The 21,205-nt window shown below is 39.1% G+C and overlaps 1 protein-coding gene across 2 annotated transcripts in view; it reads right to left on the bottom strand.

Annotated features, from left to right (window-relative positions):
* Positions 1–5,638: 5,638 nt before the first annotated feature.
* ANKMY2 (ankyrin repeat and MYND domain containing 2) overlaps positions 5,639–21,205 on the bottom strand; it is a 33,988-nt gene continuing 18,421 nt past the window's right edge. For both annotated transcript variants that reach the window (XM_081079168.1, XM_081079169.1), the window contains exons 5-10: positions 19,109–19,269; positions 14,424–14,638; positions 13,507–13,642; positions 10,044–10,172; positions 8,216–8,345; positions 5,639–6,782 (exon numbers count right to left, since the gene is read on the bottom strand). In XM_081079168.1, coding sequence (XP_080935294.1) covers positions 6,598–6,782; positions 8,216–8,345; positions 10,044–10,172; positions 13,507–13,642; positions 14,424–14,638; positions 19,109–19,269 — 956 coding nt within the window. In that variant the 3' untranslated portion in view covers positions 5,639–6,597. The remainder of the gene's footprint in view (positions 6,783–8,215; positions 8,346–10,043; positions 10,173–13,506; positions 13,643–14,423; positions 14,639–19,108; positions 19,270–21,205) is intronic.

Here is a 21,205-nt window from a genome sequence, read left to right as displayed (position 1 = left end):
CCCCTGGTATTTCTAGACACCCTAGTAGTTTATCTGTATATTAAACTTTTCTGTGATTTAGCATATTACACATTTATTCTGTATTATTTGAAACATTTAAATATAAACAGAAACACCAATAATGAAAAATAATTCCTACATTTTATACGAAGTTTTTGTTGAAGTAAAACATGTATATAGAAATGTACGCAAACCATCACTACTCAAGTCAACAAATTTGCAAACATTGAAGACATTCATGTAACTAGCATCCTAGATCAAGAAATAGAGCATTACCAGCACTCTAAAAGCTTCCTGATTTCTAAACTATAGATTAATTGTATCTGTTTTTAAAAAGCATATAAATGGAATCATAGAAGTTGAATTATTTTTTTGTCTGGTTTCTTTTATTCAACATTGTAACATTCACCCATGTTGTTGCTAGTAGCAGTAATTCTATTGTTCTCATGCTATAGAGTATCCCATTATACGACTATACCACAATGTATTTATCCAGTCTACTGCTTTTTTAAGTCTCACCTTTGGAGGTATTTGCCAGTTCTGTGTGTGGGCTAATGACCTGAGGTTGGCCTAGCCAGAAGAATTCTGCTGAAGGAAAGAGAAACCAGAACCGCTTTCAGCAGTTGCCTGGTTCTTAGACACAAAACTGGACAGTGAAGGTAACTCAAACACATTGCTGGTTTTCTCCAGCTAAGTTGAAGAGTTAGATCAAAAGCTCATAAAAAGCAGAGTCACGTTTCCCCCTATCTGATGGTGTTCAAACCACCACACTGTAACATAGACACATGGTAGAAGTGGGGCTGAGATCAGAACAGGCAAGAGATGAAAGCCCCAGAGGGAGTAGCAAACCGTCTCTGAGAATCTGTAATATCCTTTTACCTGTGGGCACCTGAGACTCTGGGCACAGCCAAAGTCTGAAATTCAGCGATGGTCCTTGGCAGAAGGTTGCAGCTGAGAGAAAGAAAAAGAGAGTTTGGCATTGTGGGTGAGTGGCTGCTACCAGGGCAAGAATGATGGTGTGGCTTCCAAGACTAGGCCATAGAAAGAATCGAAATGTTCTTTTGCTCCCTCTCCTGGATCACTTATTCTGCAGGACGTCAGCTGCCGTATCATGTGGACACTTAAGCAGTCCTCGGAAGAGGTCCATGTCATGAGGAACTCAGCCCTCCTTCCAAAAGCCAGGGAGGAACTAAGGCCTTCTGCCAACAGCCCAGTGAGTGGCAAGCCATCTTCCAGACCCACTTTACCATCTTGCCAGCACGTCCTCCAGACCCATTAAAGCTTCAGATGAGTGCAGCCCTGGCTGACAGCTTCACGGCACTCTCCTGAGAAACTCCAAGCCAGAACCACCCAGGGAAGCTGCTCCTGCATTTCTGGCCTGCAGAAACTATATAAGATGGTGCTTATTGATGCTGGTAAGCTGGTAAGTTTTGGGGTAACTGGTTACAGAGTAACAGATTAAGGAACACAGTAACCCAGCATAACCCCTCGTGCTAGAAGTACCGGTAGGTAAGGATGCCTCGTGCAGTCTCCGGCAGGCTGGGAGAGGAGAGTCATAGTCCGGTCTTCAGGGGTTTGTGAATAAGGCGACACTCTCAGCAGCACAGAGCAAGTCACTATTCAGTCAGCAGTTCTTGGCATGCTACTGCATCCATTCGAAAACTGAGAGCCTGACTGTTGATCATCACGTTGGATCAGTTGGATCAAAGCTACTCATCGTGAGCTGAGTACAAGTATATCAGACCCACCACGCAATAATGTTAGGTGGGCATAGCGACAATCCATTTCATGATGGAAATGGTATATATTTGCAATCAGCTTTAAGCTGGCCCAGACATTGCACAAGAAGTTGTGGGGACAGAGCCCGGAGTGCAGTTTCCAGGCTCTCAGACTCACGTGGAAAGGTGCTGGCTCGGGTAGTAAATGGCCATCAACTGTGATTGCATGGACATCAGCTGTGGCTAGTTGGCCGTCAGCTGTAACCAGTGAGCCATTGGCCACTAATATAACTGCTGTGGCTACGCTAGCAGCAAAATGGGGGGCTAGCAAGAAGATGGTGGCTGGCAAGCACAGATTGCAGTTACCATGGCTGACTGCAGGTTGTGGATTGCAGAGAACCGGACGACAGGTTTGCAGATCGTGTGGCTCCTGCTTCCTGTGTCTCCAACCCAGCCGCCAGTGAGAATATAGTGGTATGACTGCCCTACCTATGGTTCTGTGGGTGTTCCTTTTTGGCCTCACCATATCCTGCGTTCTTATGTGGGGAGTGGGACCAGAGACCCTGTATGAGTCCCTGCATGACACCCTGAATGACAGAAGTATTAATTTTTAATTATATCATAATAAATTAAGTAGGGGATATTGTAATCTCCAAGTTAGCCATTAAAAGAGCAGTAAAAGAATGTATAGTCTGGTATTTTTAAGCTGAGAGTCACTGAAACAGATTTTAAAAAATCTATTCCAATTACAAAAATATGGCTAGAAAATTTTAATCTGCTTTTTAGAGAACTAATGGAACTATGTTTCATTTGCATGAAGAAAAGGATTTGCTTTAAAATGCACTCCTCAAGACTAAATGTGTTTATTCAGTAATGAAGGGTGACTAAGTGGCTGTGATTGGAAAACAGTAGTAAATACCATTTGGGGAGAAACATAAAATAGAGAAGACATGATCCTTAAGTAACCTAAAACTCTACCAAAATAGAACACACAATTGAGAGGGTGTTTTTAATTAAGTTCTTTCTTTTAAACAACAGAGACCCATTTAAGCTGGCTCAAGTGAAAGCATATTTATTCCAGGATCCACCAGCCCTCATGACTAGGAAGCAGGAAGCAGTGACATATAGGTCTGAGAGGGCAGTGGCCAGCAGCTGCGGCTCTGGAATCACACAGACCTTATTTAGCTCTTCCATTTTAGTTATGTTACTTGGACATGTTATAGTTCACTTCCCTAGGCTTCAATTTCTTATTATTTAAAACAATAATCAAGGTTATCTCATGGAGTCTCAAGGTTTAAATTAGATATGATGTTTCCCCCAAAATAAGACCTAGCCAGACCATCAGCTCTAATGCGTCTTTTGGAGCAAAAATTAATATAAGTTCCAGCCTATAAGACTGGGTCTTATATAAGACCGGCATAATAATATAATTTAAAATGTAATATAATATAATAAATACTGGGTCTTATATTAATTTTTGCTCCAAACGATGCATTAGAGCTGATGGTCCGGCTAGGTCTTATTTTCAGGGAAACACAGTAATGTATATAGTGTGTTAGGTAGAGTGGTTTCTCAGAGTAAATGCTTAATAGATGTTTGTTAATGCAATTATTCTTTCCCCAAGAGCAGCTGTGTCCCTTAGGGATTACAGCTGGTGTCAAAGACTGAATGTTTGTGTCCCCCTCAAATTTATATGTTGCAATGTAATCCCCAATGAGATGGTACATGGAGATAAGGCCTTTGAGACGTAAGTGGGTCATGCTGGTGGAGCCCGCAAGAATGGAATTAGTGATCTTACGATACTAAAGAGCTGGCTTGCCCTCTTTCTGCCCTGTGAGGACACAGCAAGGCGGCCCTCCCCAAGACTTGACAATACCAGCCCCCAGATCTCCAAGTTCCAGCCTCCCAAGCTGTGAGAAATCAATGTTTGTCGTATAAGCCACCTTAGTCTACGGTCATTTGTTATAGCAGCCCAAACTTGGATGCCTGGTCCATCAGGCAGGGTTCTTCAGAGAAACAGAATCCACGGTGTATATGCATAAAGGCAGAGCAATTTATTTTGAGGAATCGGCTCATGACATTGTGGGGGCTCACCAGTCCAACATTTGCAGGGCAGGCTGGGGCAGACGAGGAGTTGAGGTAGGAGTGGATGTTTCAGTCTTGAGCTCAGTCCACAGGGCAGGACAGCAGACTGGCTGCTGTTTGTGTGCTGAGGCTTATTTTTGTCTGTAGCTGATTTTTCCACGTGGCTGGCTACTTCAGCTCCGAGACTGGGATATATGAGGCAAAAAACAAAACCCCGAGAACAAAGTATCACTGACTAGATCCTGACTGAGGTCTCTGCCTTTGGCTGTTAGTTTTATATATGATGTCCAGGGGTTTTAGTTTTACTTAGTGGGAGGCATAGGGAAAAGATGGCTACTCCATCTTCCCAGAAACAGAAGTGTTCCGATTATTTTTTTGAATATAGCTGAATGTGTTTCCTTTTGTGGCTTCTGGGTTTCGTATCATATTTAGGAAGACTTCCTTCATGCCAAAGTTGTTAAGAATTCTCTCATGGTTTCTTCTGGAATTGATTTTGTTTGTTTTCACATTTAAATCTTACCCATTTGCAACCATCCTGGGATAAAGTAGTTTTGTATGAGTTTATCAATTAACTAGCAACATTGCCCTGAATTTGCCAATTATGTACCTACTTGAATTATTCTAGACAAGTTATGATCACCATTTAAAAAGGTGCCTTTATGTTTAAAGGATATAGAAACTAGGTTATAGCTATCTTTTGGGGTAAAAATATATATCCCGTTTATCTACTGAAGAAATTCATAGAAGGAAGAAATTTGCTTCTTACTAAATTAAGATCTTGCTTTTTGTCTATACAAATGATGCTTTAATAGTACAAGATATATTGGAATAGTAAGACTGTCCTAATCCTTTAGGTCCTATTTTTGTTTGAAAAAAGGTTCTTAATGACATACTGAAAATAATCCAACATGGTCAAAAAAAAAAACAAAAAAAAAAACTGGGATGACCACCTGTTTTCATGGTGTTATAATGGAAACATCTATTTTAGGTTATTTATGACAAAGGAAGGAATTATAATCAGAACCAACATAATTTTCTCTTAAACCTCATTTTATGACCACCCCTTCCATGAAATACATTTGTGGAAAATTTTGATATTGACATGGTTTATACCTGAATTCCCCTTTGGCCGACGTAAAAGTTCCTATTTATGTCAATTATCGCTGTGTTGGGGTTCCGATTCCTATCCACATGCATTTCAATGAAGGGGAAAATTACTGCTACATTGCCACACCTCTTCATTTTCCTATTTCCTTCTGCTTTTTAACTAACTCTCCACGATATCCAAAGACAGGGACCATCATGACAAAACAGAATGATGTCAACACAAACACAAGAATCAATTAAAAATCAGGGAACGCAGGTAAACAACCTATTTGTGGGCAAGTGCAACCTGAGAGGACTATTCTATTACCCAAAAATAATTGTTTAGCTGTGTAGATGAGGTACGTTGCTGAATGAAGGGAAGCTGACACGATTGACAGGTTCAGACCAAATCTGCCTACTGAATTCATAGCCAGTTACAACTCTTAACACTGAATTTACTCACATGAAAGCTTCCTGCAACAGCATGGTATAGGGTGTGCAACAGATGTATGTGTTTGGAGCTGGGAGAAAAGTAATTGAGTGTAACGGAAAAGAACCAGCAAGATAGAAGAATTTGATCAGTGAAGTTGTGGTGAGAATTCTAGTCATTTTGATTCGCAATTGTACATATTAAAATAATTATTACTTTGTTCTCCAATATTTGCTAAGTTTCCTAATATTTGTTAAGTTCTCTAACACTTCTCTAATATTTGCCAGCCCCTGGTAGCAATAAACTATGAAACAAGATGTGAGTTGGTTATATTAAAAGGCACAATTTATTTTACAATCAACACAAGAAACTATGCAACAGCACTGTCTTCAGGTATCATATCATATTCTAGCTCTGTTTAAATACTATACTCTCTAAAAACTGATGCAAGAACATTCTATAAATTAGTTATAAATCAGTTTCTGGACAGGAAAGGTCACAAGAAAAGCTTACAGGAAGATAAAAGTCAGCCTTTCAAGTGGAATATGACACATGAATTAGTTTTACAATTGTGGAAACAGAATGTTTAGCCATTATTTCATCAAGAAATTCATGATACTTTTTTTTTGTAAAAGCACATGCTGAGATAACTCTGACAATGCCAAAAATTTGACATTTCTAAAGGTACAAATACTGTAGATAAAACATCACTGCAGGAACAACATTAAGTTCAGACTACTCAAGATCATTTCTATAGAAAACTATAATTAGCTGAACTATAACAAAGATCTTTTACCATACAGCCTTTCTTCATTTTGTTACATCCTAATAAGCAGAACTTCACTATTCTAGGTGCTATTTATATGCATTTTATTCACATATAACTTAGGATTCTTTTAACTACCCACTTCTGTGGCTATAAAAGTTTTTCTTTCCTGAAAAATCTCCTTTCTCCTATACCTGTTCCGCTGCCCCCTTTGTTCCCTAGAGCCTGTGTTTATTCTTTAAGGGGATTTATTTTCCTTTGAAAACAATTTCTGGAAAGCTGGTCTCAGAAAGGAAATAGAAATATTTCTCCTATATTTTGGAAAAAAAAATTTTTTTCCCTAGGACTATCTGTCCAATTATAGAACGGTAGACAGAGCTTCGCTGGAAAGCACTTATTCTATGAAATCCTGCCATGGTGCCTTGCGGGTGCCACAGGCAGAGGACACAGTCACGTGAGTTCTCCAGCTACCTGCCGGGGTGAGGAGCACCCAAGCTGGCCTCTGTTCTCTTTTACTCCTCAGACACCTGTGGACCTGCAGTACCATCCTGTGAGCCTTCCAGCCCAGCATCACACTGCAGAGCTCCTCTCTCCCCTTCCACACCCTCTTTAGGATTGCCGTGCACTTGAGAGACTGTCGTTTCAGCCTCTGGCTGCTCTTCATTAACACAATTAGAATTGACATCGAGTTTGCCATCTGATAAAAGGGAAAGAAAAAAAAAAAAGGTCATTTTGTTGCCAGACACTCTTCTAAACACTTTCTGTGTATTAAATTATTTAATCCTCATAATAACTACATGAGGTAAATTATTCTCTATCACCATTATTTTACACATGGGGAAATGAGAAGAGAAGGGTTCGGCAACTTGCTTAATGTTTCACAGCTGGTAACGCCACGTTTGAACTTAGACCTCTGGCTCCAAAGCAAGGCCTTGAAATCAGGCTTGTTGTCTGGTATCTGACACAATCTGCATTCAAATACAGCTTTGCCATAAACTCGCGGGGTGTCTGAGCGGAGATCACTGACAGCACAAAGTTGTTTCCTTACCCACAAAGCAGGAGATGATAAAGCTTATCCTACATTTATTGCAAATAAAGGTATTTCTAACACTGAGACTAGTGTGTGGCAAGGACTGATGGTTAACAGTCGGGAGTTCCCACTCCACCGACATTCCTATTCTCTCACCTCTTGTTTAGACCACGATCAGCCCTCACTGGCCTCAACATACAGGATATGAGTTTTGTCCAGAAAGCAGGAGGAAGCATGGCAGTCAGAAAGTCTGACTATCCTCTGAACAATTTATTTATATAAATTAAATTTTCTACAAATTATTCAATCCCACGAATAGTGTTTCTCACCCAAGTGGTTGTAAAGGGGACATGGTCCCTTGATGGGTGAAGGTGGAAGTGCTTAGTATCAAAGTCACCTGGGCAACTGTTTCAGACTCCATGCACTCCCCAGAATGTAAGCTATATTCTCTGGGGTGGGGTGCAGGAGTGGGGGTGGCTTCCCTCTCCAATATGCAAATCGTTGTTGAAGCAACTCACTGTTTCTGAGGAAGATGAGTCATACACCTCATGAGGGACAGATGAAAAATAGTACAGAACTCACTGCCCTGACTCATAGTAATTTATCTGTGCATTATTAGAACTGCAATTTAATTTGTCATTCATAAATCTGTTCTGTAATTTCACCTGCAGCTTTATAATTAAGAAATTTAAAAGCTTCCGACCTTACAATCTTTGGGTAGCCACTAGGGGACATTTAATTATTCACTTATTCAAAGGCCTTAACATCCTTTATGAGTAGAATATACGTAAATACTCAGAAGCATCCCACTGTTCCAGGGCCGTCTCATGAGTCAGAAAGTAGAATGTAGAATAAACTACATTTGTCAGAGTTTTATGTCTTCTGTTTCCCAGTGACATTTACGCTGACTATATTCTATATATTATCCCAAGGATTCAAAACAGGGACACATTTGAGTTTCAGTGTGATCCTTATGTTGGTGACCCCCAAGCCTCCTTGGTCCCCGGAGAAGACTCAGTTCCTGGGTGTCCTGTGTTCCTATCATCTACCATTCCTCTCCTCACTGAGGAGCGGAATGAGCTAGCTTTTTATACACGTACTCTTCTCCTCTTCACTCTTTCCTTTGGCAGCCTCCAACTGTTGTTTCTCATAAATGTCCTTGAGATGCTTACAGAGTTTCTTATGTGCAAACCAGTGTGTTTTCTGGCAGGTCTGATCGCAATATATTACCTGAAAGAAAGCAGTTGTAGGTTTAGTTTCAAGAGCTGTGACTGCAGGATTTTCTAATGATGACATTAAACCAAGAGCTATGCTGTTAAAGTGTTACGTTTTCTATACTTTATTTTAAAACCATGATGTGTGGATGTGTATTGATTTGTATTTGTAATTTTTAGCTTATACTTTATAACAGTAAAGGGTGGTCTACCAAATGGTCTACCAAAGATTCTAACAAATGATTGACCTAACAACCTACCATTTGCCAGGACTGGTACAGTATAAGGACAAAGAAGACACCATTGGTATCCCAGAGCAAGCTCAGGTTTGAGAAAAGGCAGGAGGGGGCAGCATGTAGGGAGACAGACACCTACCAACATAATTTATATCCTAGTACAAGATGTATAACAACAGCAATGGGAGCACAGAGGAAGCAGTGACTCATGCTAGATGGAGGAATCGGTGGACAAAGAAATGGATAATGAGCACTGCAAGTACAGGGAATATCTTGTACAAAAATGCAGGAATAGGAAAATGAATATGTTCAAGGACAGTAAGAAGTTTGCGTAAATGGAGCTTAGATTTTTGCAAGATAATATGCCTTCCACCTAGATGGTGTTGACTGCATTATTGGCCCCAATTCTTCCCTGCATCCATACACTTTCCCATGTGATCACAATGTTCTTCTCACTGAAGGGAGGAGCACTGACCTCAAATTTGGCTATGTGACATGTTTTGGCCAAAGGAATGAGTCAGCATGGCAATCTGAAGAGTCCTCGTGTGTTTCAACTTGCCCACTTATTCTTCTGCCATCACCATGAGAACCCACTCAGGCAGGCCTCCTGGTCCAGGGAGGGTTAGAGACACAAGGAACAGAAGTGCCCTGGCTGAGCCCAGCTAACCACAAACGTGGGAGAAATAATGACTGCTTTAAAGACTGAATTTTGGAGTGCATTTATGCGCAGTGATACTTAACCAATGCAGATGGTATCACTTATTTCTCACAACTCTAGCCCCATTTCACACCTAAGGCTCAGAGAAGTAAGTAAGTAAAGGAGATGAAGCTGGAGACGTAGGGTATAGCAGAATATGCTGAAGCATGTCAATCTTAAAAACAACAGGAAATTAACATTATCTGTAGGGTACAGTGAATGTACAGACCCATGCATGTGTGCAATATCTGAATGTGAGAAGAATACAACAAGCAGATAGGCTCTTTACAAAGATAATTCTGGCAGAAGTGGGTAGTATAGTCCAGACAGCTGAACGACTAGTGACAGTCAGAAGGAAGTTAAGTTTTACAAGGAAGAGTTGATGAAGAGATTGTAGTTAAAGTCAATATCCCAAGATTTAAGATTATATATTTATGAATTGTCCTATTCTAGGTTCTCATATCTGCACCAGCCTCAGTCCCCTATGGATAATGTTTCTCCTATAGCCATTCATTTATTCATATCTTTTCTTTTTTTGGGTGGTCAGCACAGAAGTTGGGACAGCCTGGGCATTTGGCAGAAGGCAGCACAGAACTACATTTATCCCATAGTTCCTTCCAAATTACTTTTAAGTTTTAGATGCAATACTTTATATCTAACTATTATAATTTATTAGAAAACTAATGTCCACCATTATGTTTACAGAATATTAAAACTCAATTTTCAACCTGGATGAAATCTAAACCAGATACTGATAAACTTCAAAGACCTTCTTTCTTACCATTTTGCATACCGAGCACCTTTTGCTTGCTCCCTTTTCTCCGCAGGTGGTACAAAATTCAACGTCTACAAAACCCACCTGACCAGTGATGGCTTGGGTAAGTACAGAGAATGCCGTGGGATCAGAACCCTAGAGTGGGTATAAAGAGGAGAGAAAACACTCTGAAATCACCACTGAAAAACTACTGAGATGACACTCCAGGAGCAATGTTGTCTAGAAGCAGACACGTAAGAGACACAATCATTAAGACTAGAGATTACGCAGATGTTATCTAGGACAAAATGACAAATACCTTTTTCAGTGTACGTTTTTCTACTCACAGTATATGGGAGGTAAGTTATAGCTCCAAATGTGGCAAGATAAAAAAAACTGGCCCTATTCTAGCATAAAAGTATTTTTCAATTAAGATTATTCAATAAGCCCCAAAGATTTCAAATACAAGACAATGAGCTCAGAGTGGAATTTTCTTAGAACATTGTTTTACACTGTTCTGTATATCAAGATAGTCAAACAAAATAGTCAAAAGATTGAAGAAGTATTTTAATAACATTCATTTTGAAATTGTCATGTTTCTCTTGAAAACACACAATAAGGACTGGGTTTCCTTTCGTATTAAAATGCTAAGAGTTCTCTTTTGGAAGTCAGATACTATAATGGTGAGGGGAAAATATAGGTAAAATGAAACCACAGATACTAGATATCTAAATAATTTCACCAGGAATGAAGGTCTGTGGCAGTTGTGTTCAAATGATGGTATACATCGGAGAAAATTCAGATCAATCCTACTATCCCATACCTTCTGATTTAGAATCTCCAAGCATGTGCTCGATGTACCTGCATTATTACAGGTAATTCCGGAACATACTAAAAATTTGAGAATCACTGGTACTTAGTGTTATACCAAACACTTATTAATCAATGCAATTATTTTGCCTCAAAAGTAGAACACTGGATTAGACAACAGTGTAGTCCACAAATCAACAGAGTATGATATATTCAACAGATTTACCAATTACATTTTTCTATTCAAATATTTTTTTCACGAAATTGACTGAGACCTGTTCCAAATGCTCCCCAAAATGGGATTTGGGTGGGAGTCAGAACACAATAATAGTCTCACAGATGTAACCAAAGATAAGACTAAACGGTATTTTGCTAGAAGCATGGCTGCTAATGTGAACTATTACTTCAGGAAAAAATTGATGGCACAGCTGAGTAACCACATGGAATCTTTCTTGCCACTACTGGATGACAAGAACTCTTTCTTGCTATCTTGTCATTTGCTTTGTTAAATAAGAATGGGTTTGAGTACCAAAGCTCCACCCATGGAAAACATTTGGCCTACAAACAAACAGGATACTGTATTCAATGTGTCCTATAAAATCAGATACATTATAGCCTTCCAGAACTTAAAATATGCACTATGAATTGATAAAGCAAAGTAGCATTAAGAATATAATATTTTATAATGCTGGAGCAACATTTCTTAAGTGTGTCCATGCTTCACACTTCCTGCTGAATGCTGGGACAGGCAGAAGCCAGAGTTGCACACGAGGCAGAGGGAATCAACCTCTGCAGCAGGGATCGGGCATCAGCATTGTCAGAAAGAGCAGAGGTGACCTTTCTCAGGGTAGCCAGCTGGGAGAACACCATGTTACGGAAAAGGTAAGCACTGCTTCAAGGCTTATGAACTTGCAGTATAAGGAAACCCGTTCAGTAGTAAACAGTGGCTATCTGCGCCAATCACAAGCATTCCAGATAAATCAAGTTTTCCACAGAGCAGAATATATAACTCTTAAAGAACAAAAATTTTTAGAGAAGAGTTTTCTCAAATGCATTAAATCCTATCTTTTCTTTATTAATAAACGTGTCCTGTATCACTCAGATCACTAGGATTTAATAACCATTATGCTTCATAAACTAACTACATGAATCTATGATACAAGGCTAAGATGATGAATTGTTGACCTCTATACTGACTTGCGTTGACTTTTTTTAAAGTACTCTGGGCAGCTATTTATAGTTTTTGTGTTTTCCTCCTTGAAGGTAGAATGCCTACTACCACTTGTTAGTGCTGGAAATACCCCAGAGCAGCTACTGCTAGCTGTTTCTCTGACAACCATTCCACCAAATTCCTTGCTAATAGAGGCATAATTTTGTTCAGTGCAGCAGTGTTTAGACCTGCCCAAAAGACCCATTTTCCTAGATGCCTGTGCAGCTAAGAGTGGTCATGTGACACAGGCATTGTTTCTAGGAGCTTATGTTTTCCAGTTATAGACCTGCCTAGGATAGGAATGTGAGCTTGGAGGACGAGCATTGGATGCCTGGCAACCACAAGGTCATAACGCATGCGTACCGCAATCTAGATGGCTAATGGAAGAATGGGAAAATGTTTGGGTCACCGATCTAATTTTGAGCCACTGTGCCAGATTTGGTCTGCCTATCTTTGGGCTTCCAAGTTAAAGTAAATAAATAAACCCTTATTTATTTAATTCATAGTTGGCTGGAGTTTGATATGTGTGGTCAAAACACATTCATAACTGATAAACCACCCTCATAATTTGCTAACTTTAATTTTCCAAAAGGTTGAACACCAAATAGCCAAGTATATTAAAACAGGGAAAGCATCTCTATGGGAAATCATGGAGAGCTCTCATGAATACATCAATGCATGAACTTTATGCCTAAAAGAAAATAGCTGATAAAGGGTCGATGGAAATGTATAAAAGCATGACTGGTGGAGAGAAGGTGAACAGAAATCTGTTCAAAATAGTGAAGGCAGGGAGTGTCTTATGAGATACTCCTAAATAAATACGTTACAAACGGGCAATAAGCAATTTAAAGAACTGATAAGAAAGTTAAAATTTACTTACCATAGCTGTGAAGTATAAGTAGATTTTTTTGTTGTTACGAATGGAAAATTTATAAAATCAGAGGCATTAAGGTAGGCTATAAGAAGCTGGGACATATTTTGAGATTGTTTATCAGGACATACAATGAATGAGTTGCCCCATACTCATCCCTTCACATCTTCACTAACCGGAAGCCATCAAGCTAGACAATCAACTTCAACTTTCATCTAGCGTGGGACTCTCTACTGGTTTTTCACAAGCTACAGGTGAACATGTGTGTATCTGTATTACATAGTACATGTGTACTCACTTTTACAGGTTTTACAGAGGTAAAAATGTAAAAAAAAATCTTAAATGTAAATTTTCACTATAACCATCTATATTCCGACATAGGGAAGTACTATTGATTAAACCACGAGCTATATGAGTGGAAGAAAAGGACTGAGAGAAGAAAAATGGATAAACAGAAACAGGGTTAACAGGCAGACCTATCTCCATGTTTGTTGCTGAAAATTTTCTAAAACAACAATTTCTTCATTAATGCCTTTAATTGTACAAAATAGGTAATTGGGTTTTATTGATAGAGTTAACTGAGTTATTAAGAACCTTACAATTTCAACAGGAGCAATGCTTCGCACCAGCTGCTGGAGAAGTGTAGCTTCACAGTAAGGAAATTTTCTGATACTTTCTCTAATGATCTTTTCTTGATATATTGGAAAGCCATCAGAAGGTCGGCCTTTTAACAAGCTGAAAGATATTTTTAAAAGAGTAATAGGAAGGAGTTGAATCACTAAGCGTTTCCTCTCAGCTGAACCCATAAACTTTTAGGAGTTTCTTACTTGCTAACGTAAGATTTTCATTGTCTCTTGAAATCATGATGATAGACTCAATTCAAACTGCTGCTTTATGTCCATGTCAGGCTAGGCCTTATCAGGTTTAGGGGCCTGCAATGGTATTTACAAAAGCAACCCCTACCATAAAACACACTAAACACTGTTATCAGGTCAGCTAGTTACTTATTACCATGTCAGTTATTTGAACAAAGAATGAAAACTCACATCAAGTCACACCCTTCCGATGTAGTTCACTTTTCTCAGTAAAACTATCGGAGAATTTGATCCCTGGTGGTCAGAGAACAAGGGTGACACAGCTCTCCCAGGTACAGTAACGGAAATACAGAGTGTCATTATGAATCCAGAGCAGCAGCCTATGGCATAGCACACCTATCCTCACATTTGGACCTGTGCTACTTTCTAGCTGTCTGATCATATGCACACTATTTAACCTCTCCAAACCTCAGATTCGTCACCTGGAACCGGGGATAACAAAAGCACTGTTGGAAAGAGCACAGAATGGAATCATCACTCAGTCTAAGTATAAAATTGCCCCTTGTTTCTTGTAGACTAAATGTGATCCCAATAGGAACAACTACGGCTAAAATGCTTACGTTTTACATCCATAACAAGGCTTCATACAATAACACATCATCCATTTGTGTGTATTTCACACGACCTGGTAAAAACGGTACCTTTTGATCAGAGTGTCCAGTTTATTCTCTCCATCTTTTAGGAAGTTAATACATTTCTGAAAGATACAGCTGATGTAATGCATTTTCATAGCCAATACTTCATTCATGTCTCTTTGCTTCATACATTTCTCACAAATCAAATCCATCACCTTGTAGCATTTACTCAGAGCTGCTGCTTCTGCCAGCAGAGGATTCTCCTTTACAAGCATCACGATCTAGAAGAAATTCTAGTGAGCTTAGAAATTCCATGAGAGACTTTTCCATGTCAAAATTAGCTAGTCAATTTTAGTTGATTTCAAATAAAAATTAACAAATCAAGTCTTTCTTACAGTCATATGTTTACTATGTTAATTCAGATTAGAATGCAAATTGTCACTGATCAAAGTTAGAAAACTAATACAGAAGGACCCTGATATTGTGGAATCTCTTGAATTCCCTATGTCAAAGTTGTCATGTGATCTGACATCTAGCTAACCCGGAGTGTTTGTTAGCGTGCCACTTAGAATCATAGTTTTAGTGTCCCTGTTAGAAGCACTTGTACTAAAGATAAACATGGCATATGTGCACATCCTTTATATAACCAAATCCACAAGCACTCACTACTTTCAGAATTTAAAATTTGAGCTTTAGAATTTCACGGCTGGAAGAACTAAACTCTCATTAATTCTTATTAATTACAAGGAAATGAGATTTTTACAGAAAGAGGTCTAAAAATAAAAGGTGTATGACTTTCTGCTTAACTACATTTCTCTGTGGAAATTTCCCTAACGTGTTCTAATCATCTATAATAATGAGAACGGGTCAAAGAGCAAAGCAAAAATAGCTTTAAAAAGAGGAACATTAGAGAGTTATTAAATCTGACGCATCATGAGTCCCACACTTGCCATACTTGTATATGCGCAAACTAAGCTCAAATTCAGTGTAGTAAAGAGCATTTCTTTTTGGCTTTGTTATAGGGTACATCACCTGCAAAAAACAGCTGTAAAAATCCATGGTGACATGACACTGATGTAAATGTGTGTAACATAGGCATGATTATATGCACAGAGCAGAAAGTTAGTATTTGTTAACCTACATGTTACAGCTAAATACCTGTCCCAAGTAATACGCATACAAATGTTAGGGAACAACAGGTAGCAGATTTCATAAAGTAGGTCCTTTTCTTTTTAGATCCTTTTCTTTAGACATGAAGAAAGATAATTTGTTAAGTAAAACTCAGGCCTAATCTCCTACTTGGAAATTTAACATAGAGTAAATGTTCTTGTGAAATTAAAATATGATTTTTACTTATTTTTTTACACTACTAGACTGATATATAATCTAGTATGTTACTTAAAATATAGCACTCAATAATAAATTATTAGAGTTCATGAAATAAGTCCAATCAGAATCCTTGCTGGTCAATTTCCTGACAACTTTACCTACCATATCAAAAATTAACTGTTGGCAGGGAAGATTGATTCATTACCCATTTATATTTCTGCAGTCAACTGCAATCATTTGAAGCTGGTTTTTCAATATTTTTGTACACAGCATTCATAATCAAAGCACAGGGTCTTAAATTTACCAGTAGGAATTCTTCAAAAAAAAAGAAAAACTCAAATATAACAGTTTAATGATTTTTTTGTTTGTTAAGACATTGGGCTTTATTTCATAGTATTCAGCAATATACACAAAGAAAAATGATACATAACCACAGCTCTACCATGAGCTTACTGCAACATTTACATAGCTATACACAAAGAATAATACTTAAACTAGTTTCCTTTCATCTCTGCAGCACTATAAAGTAATACATTATAAGGGAAGCCCTTATTATTAACTATTTAGGAAGAATAAATATATTCCTGCAGGCAAAAAAGCCATATATGTATCTCATCTCCCAAATAATGGCTACCTTAGAATATGTTTATACAGTGGCATTTTGAATTCTTCTTATTTTTTAAACGCTATTTTAGAAAAATTACTAAATCAACAATTATGGACTTAAGAATCATTTCGCAATTAAAAATGGGATCACTTGTGCACATCTGCCTCCTGACCACTTAGAGCCCCTGCTCAATTCTGTTGTCATTTTTCCTGTGATTCTGGTTTTCTCCTTTCTGACCTCTGTATTCCAGGTATCAGCACAGTTCCTTATTGCTACAGCAGCCACTTAACCTGAACACAATGTAGCTATGTTTGGTACACTGTAGCAAAAAGATGAATTGTGTATTGAGGATTCCAGTGCGTATGTTAAAAGGTCTTTAACCCTATAGAGTGGCTGTTAATTACATTTTTATAATGCTTCCTATAAAGACCGATGCCAGCTTGAAAAGGGGTAAAGCAACAAACATGGGCCATCACAAAAGCAACTGGGCAGCTTTTACCTGAAGTGTGGATAAAAGAAAGGTTTTCAAGTGAATAGACTATATTTATTCCTACAAAAAGCAAGGTCCGAACTGAAAGAAGGCACTATAATCACAGAATTGTCTTTATTATAAGACCAAGTGCCCTAAAAAATATAATGTAGCCTATGTCAGCGTATATACCTTTATAATTTATTGCCTGTATAAGTATGCCCTTAATCTAATTTACTCAAAATATATGCCTTTAAAGATAATTGGAAGTACAATGATTCTTAGGACAGTTAACCCTGAGGGACTAGGTTCCATGTAAATGTCATATTCCCCAGACTCAATTATTGCAATAATTGAGATTATTGTAATTTCAAGGAGTGGAAACAGTGAATCAGAAAAATGGAGGAAACATCTTCAAATCAATCTAAACCAAAATATCCTGTAATGCTCAGGCTAAAGGGAAACAAGGGCTTTGTAAAACCATACACATTCTCTAGACTGAGAAATACTGTATCCCTAGGAAAAATCCTGATTTCTCAGCCTAGCCTGCCCCACCCCTGAGAGAAAGGGTGCCGTGGAGAGGATGTCGCTGCTATTTATAGGAGTTCTCTTTCCTCTGTGTGCTGGAGAGGGGGGGAGGCGGGGGGGGGGGGGGCAGAATCACTGATACAGAAGAGGCTAAATATTTTTTAAAGGTTAAATTCCAATCCTGTATAACCTTCACTAGAAATACAAACATGTGATTCACAGCTGAATTTCTTTTTTGCCCACTTAAGATCGCAAGTGATGCCTCTAGCAGTTTTTTTCAGATGTTAAGTAAACCATTTCAGTTCTGAAAAAAGAAAAATCGGAATTGACTCTACTTCTCTGTCTTACAGGAAATAACTGCTGGCTTGTCATCTCTCTTGATGGCCCAGAAAATCAATCTGGGTGAAGGGCCACATGACAGGTATTTTTGTTGGTTTGTTTGTTTGTTAAGCTTCAAAGACTATATACAAATGGATACCTCAATAGATAAGTTATATAGAGTTTGGAACTTACATCTCCAAATGAGTGTTAGCTGTCAAAAGACTTAGTTTATGAAAATTGTCCACTTACTTCAATGGTGTACTGCACTCGAAGGTTCTTCTTTTGTAATACACTTCTAAAAAAATCTATTTTCACTACATTAAAGTAACACCTTGTATTACGGGAAAACCTCAATTTCTCACCCAACTCACTGTTTTGCTCATAAATATCTCTGAATTACTAAGAATGAAGACATATGACAGAATTTTGATAAAGGACAGCATCATTGGGGCACACATGGTGTTTTCTGTAGTGATTCACTGAAGAAATTATACTCACTTGGATTGATTTAAAAATTATTTTATAAACAAACAAAAGGGCTGTGTATAAAATATGAAGAAAATAGCAGTGAAAACAGTGCAGAATAGCTCTTGAAGTCTCTCAGTGAAGCCCTCTGAACTTCTGGGTTGGTCTACAAAGTTTGCAAATTTGTGAGTTGACTAAATTACTGGAGGACCTGAATTACTTAAAGGCATCAAATAGCTACTTGCATTAAGAAACCTGTTCACGATTACATTTCAGAACACTTCTTGGAGGGATAATTGCTGGAGTAGATGGTGTTGGTGCCCCACCCAGATCCTCTTAACCAGGCCTGCACACCAGGTCCCAGCTACTGGGAGTGCTGGTTGCTAGGAGCTCAGAGCTGCCTCCTTCCCCAGCCAGGGAGCTACCTTCACTCAAAGGGAGCCACCTGACAGGGCACTACTGGGGAGGCTGTCCTTCCCCTCTGGGGACAGGTCTCAGTCAATGACTGATCGGAAAGCCTGGCTCCCGTGCCTCTCTGGAGCCGTTAACAGTCCAGAGCTCCCTGTAAGATGAAGTGGAAGCTAGGCTTCAGCTGAACCCACCTCTTTACCTAGCTTCTCTTCCTCGCTAGTGTGTATTCCCTCACTCTTCCAGGTTTCAACTGAGAGCACTCCTTCACCGTATCAACTGAACAAGAGAGCCCATTGCAAGCTCTCCAGCTACAAAACTCAACCCCAGACAATTATGATCCTATAGACAGTGTTTCCCCGAAAATAAGACCTAGCCGGACCATCAGCTCTAATGCGTGTTTTGGAGCAAAAATTAATATAAGACCCGGTCTCATATTATATGAAACCTGGTTTTATATTATAATAAAATAAGACTGGGTCTTATATTAATTTGTGCTCCAAAAGAGGCATTATAGCTGATGGTCCGGCTAGGTCTTATTTTCAGGGAACCATGGTCGTAAGAGCAGTTTGAACTCTGAAGCAATATTTAAATAAAAAGCAAATACAATAAGTGCTACACTACCTTGACAGGATGAAGATTTGTTGTGGTGATAATTTTGTGCAGCGGGCCTGCCAACTTTGGGGGCAGTTTCGGCTCTTTATCCAGTCCCTGGGGTTTAGTGTAATAATCCAGTCTCTCTCGAGGAAAGAAATTGTTGATTATAGTCACACAGTCATGTTGACCTTTTAATAGAAAAATAGGAAATTTGTTATTTTATTATTCAAAATAAGACACTTTCCAATTTTTCTTATAAATTATGTTGCTCTGTTTTTTTGTAAGGTAAACATGCATTAACATCTTTAATTTTCAGGAAAGGAGAGTAGAGGAGGAGGAGAGGTAAAATGTTTTGGGGAACATTTGTGAAGTCAAGAAATAATCTTTTAAAGACACAGACTCCATAATATATATGAAGATTATATGGATTACAAAAAAAGCAATGTTCAGCTTGTGATTGGCCCTAAATATTTTATAAAGGTTGCTTGTAATTGACATGTCTCTTCTCTTCCCTACACAAATGATGGTCATAATTGCCCAACCACATCTGGCTTTCTTTGTATAGAATTTAAATTTATAAAACTTAAAAAAAAATTCATAAAACTTTATTATCCTAATTATTATTCATATTAGTAAACTAGTATCCCCTCCCCTTGAATCTGAGAAAAGCTTGGCCTCTTTGCGAAATGAATCACAGAAAAACCTTTTGCTCCCACAAGCCTGGAATCCACATTATGGCTTCTCATAGATTCCTGTGCCACTGCTATGCCATGTCTAGTGATAAAAATCGTTCTATGAAAGCCACACCTTCCATGGCAAAGTTGGAGGCTGGCATGTGTGTTTCTGAGGCCGCCCTCTCCCCAACCCCCTCTCCACTACCTCTCTGGAGCAAGGAAATGGCCACTCTGGGCCAGCAGGCAGAACCTGCAGGAAACATTTGTGGGTGCAATCTCTTCCAGAATCTCTGAAGGAGAGATTTCTTCCTCCTCCTGCCTGACGTGGGCTGACGTGAGTCCTAGGGCAGGCCCAGACACTGGGGCTCCCAGACAGTGGTCCACCCTGGGTAGCCTATGGCCCCTGTCCGCTTATACACAGTACTGGGACAGTCTGCTTCATCCTGCCAACCACAGGTGACCTGCAGGGGGACTGCATCATGGGCCAGGTGGACCTTAGACGTGGGGCTGACAGAGGGCTCTGCTAGTCCAGGAGTTCCTGAAAACCCAAGAGGGAAGCGGCTTCCTCCTCGTCTCAGCAGAGGACAAAATACCTACTGGTTTGCTGAGCCTGGGCCCACTGGTACAGAGACGGTGCCACTTCGGTCCACTGCTGCCTGACCCTGTGGACTCTACCTGACCCGCCTGGGACATGCAGAGCTAAGTGCCCAAGGGCACCCAGCATCTCAGGAGGCTAATCGGTGCCTACTGCAGGTGGCCTCTTCAGTGAGAAGTATACTGACAACATCAGCCACCACCACAACCAAACTATCACCACAGTCGCCGAACAGGAACACGTAAATTAAGCAGATCAATTACAGTATGTAAACAGACTTTCATGGACGAAGAAAGATTCAAGTTTTAAAAGTCAATAGACAAGGATGGCTGGTTGCTCAGTAGTTAGAGCGCAGTGCTCATAACACCACGGTCGCCAGCTCGATTACCACATGGGCCAGTGAGCTGAGCCCTCCACAACTAGATTGAAAACAACAACTTGACTTGGAGCTGATGGGTCCTGGAAAAACACACTGTTCCCCAATATTCCCCAATTAAAAAAAAAGTCAATAGACAAACTGAAAGGGGTAATCCTACTTACTAATATTTATTACGAACTAAATAGTAATGTAGATGATGAAGCAGATGATCTATGTCAAAACAGAGAAAAAATAGGAGATAGAAATCATTATGGAAGCAACGAGAGAGCTAAAAGACAGATACAGAAAATGTAGTAGTGAAAAATAATAGAAATCCCAGAAAGAAAAAAAGAAATGGATGGAGAATTAATAATTCAACATATCACAGAAAAACATGTCCCTGATTTGAAGGTAAATTTTAGTAGTGACCATAACATCATTTTTGTTATTTGATGCTATTCTTAACTGAAACACCAGTTTCTTTTTCTTTTTGATCA

Source organism: Rhinolophus hipposideros (assembly GCF_964194185.1).
Source record: "Rhinolophus hipposideros genome assembly, chromosome: 18".
Lineage (NCBI taxonomy): Eukaryota > Metazoa > Chordata > Mammalia > Chiroptera > Rhinolophidae > Rhinolophus > Rhinolophus hipposideros.
This window is presented reverse-complemented; position numbering and strand designations above follow the sequence as displayed.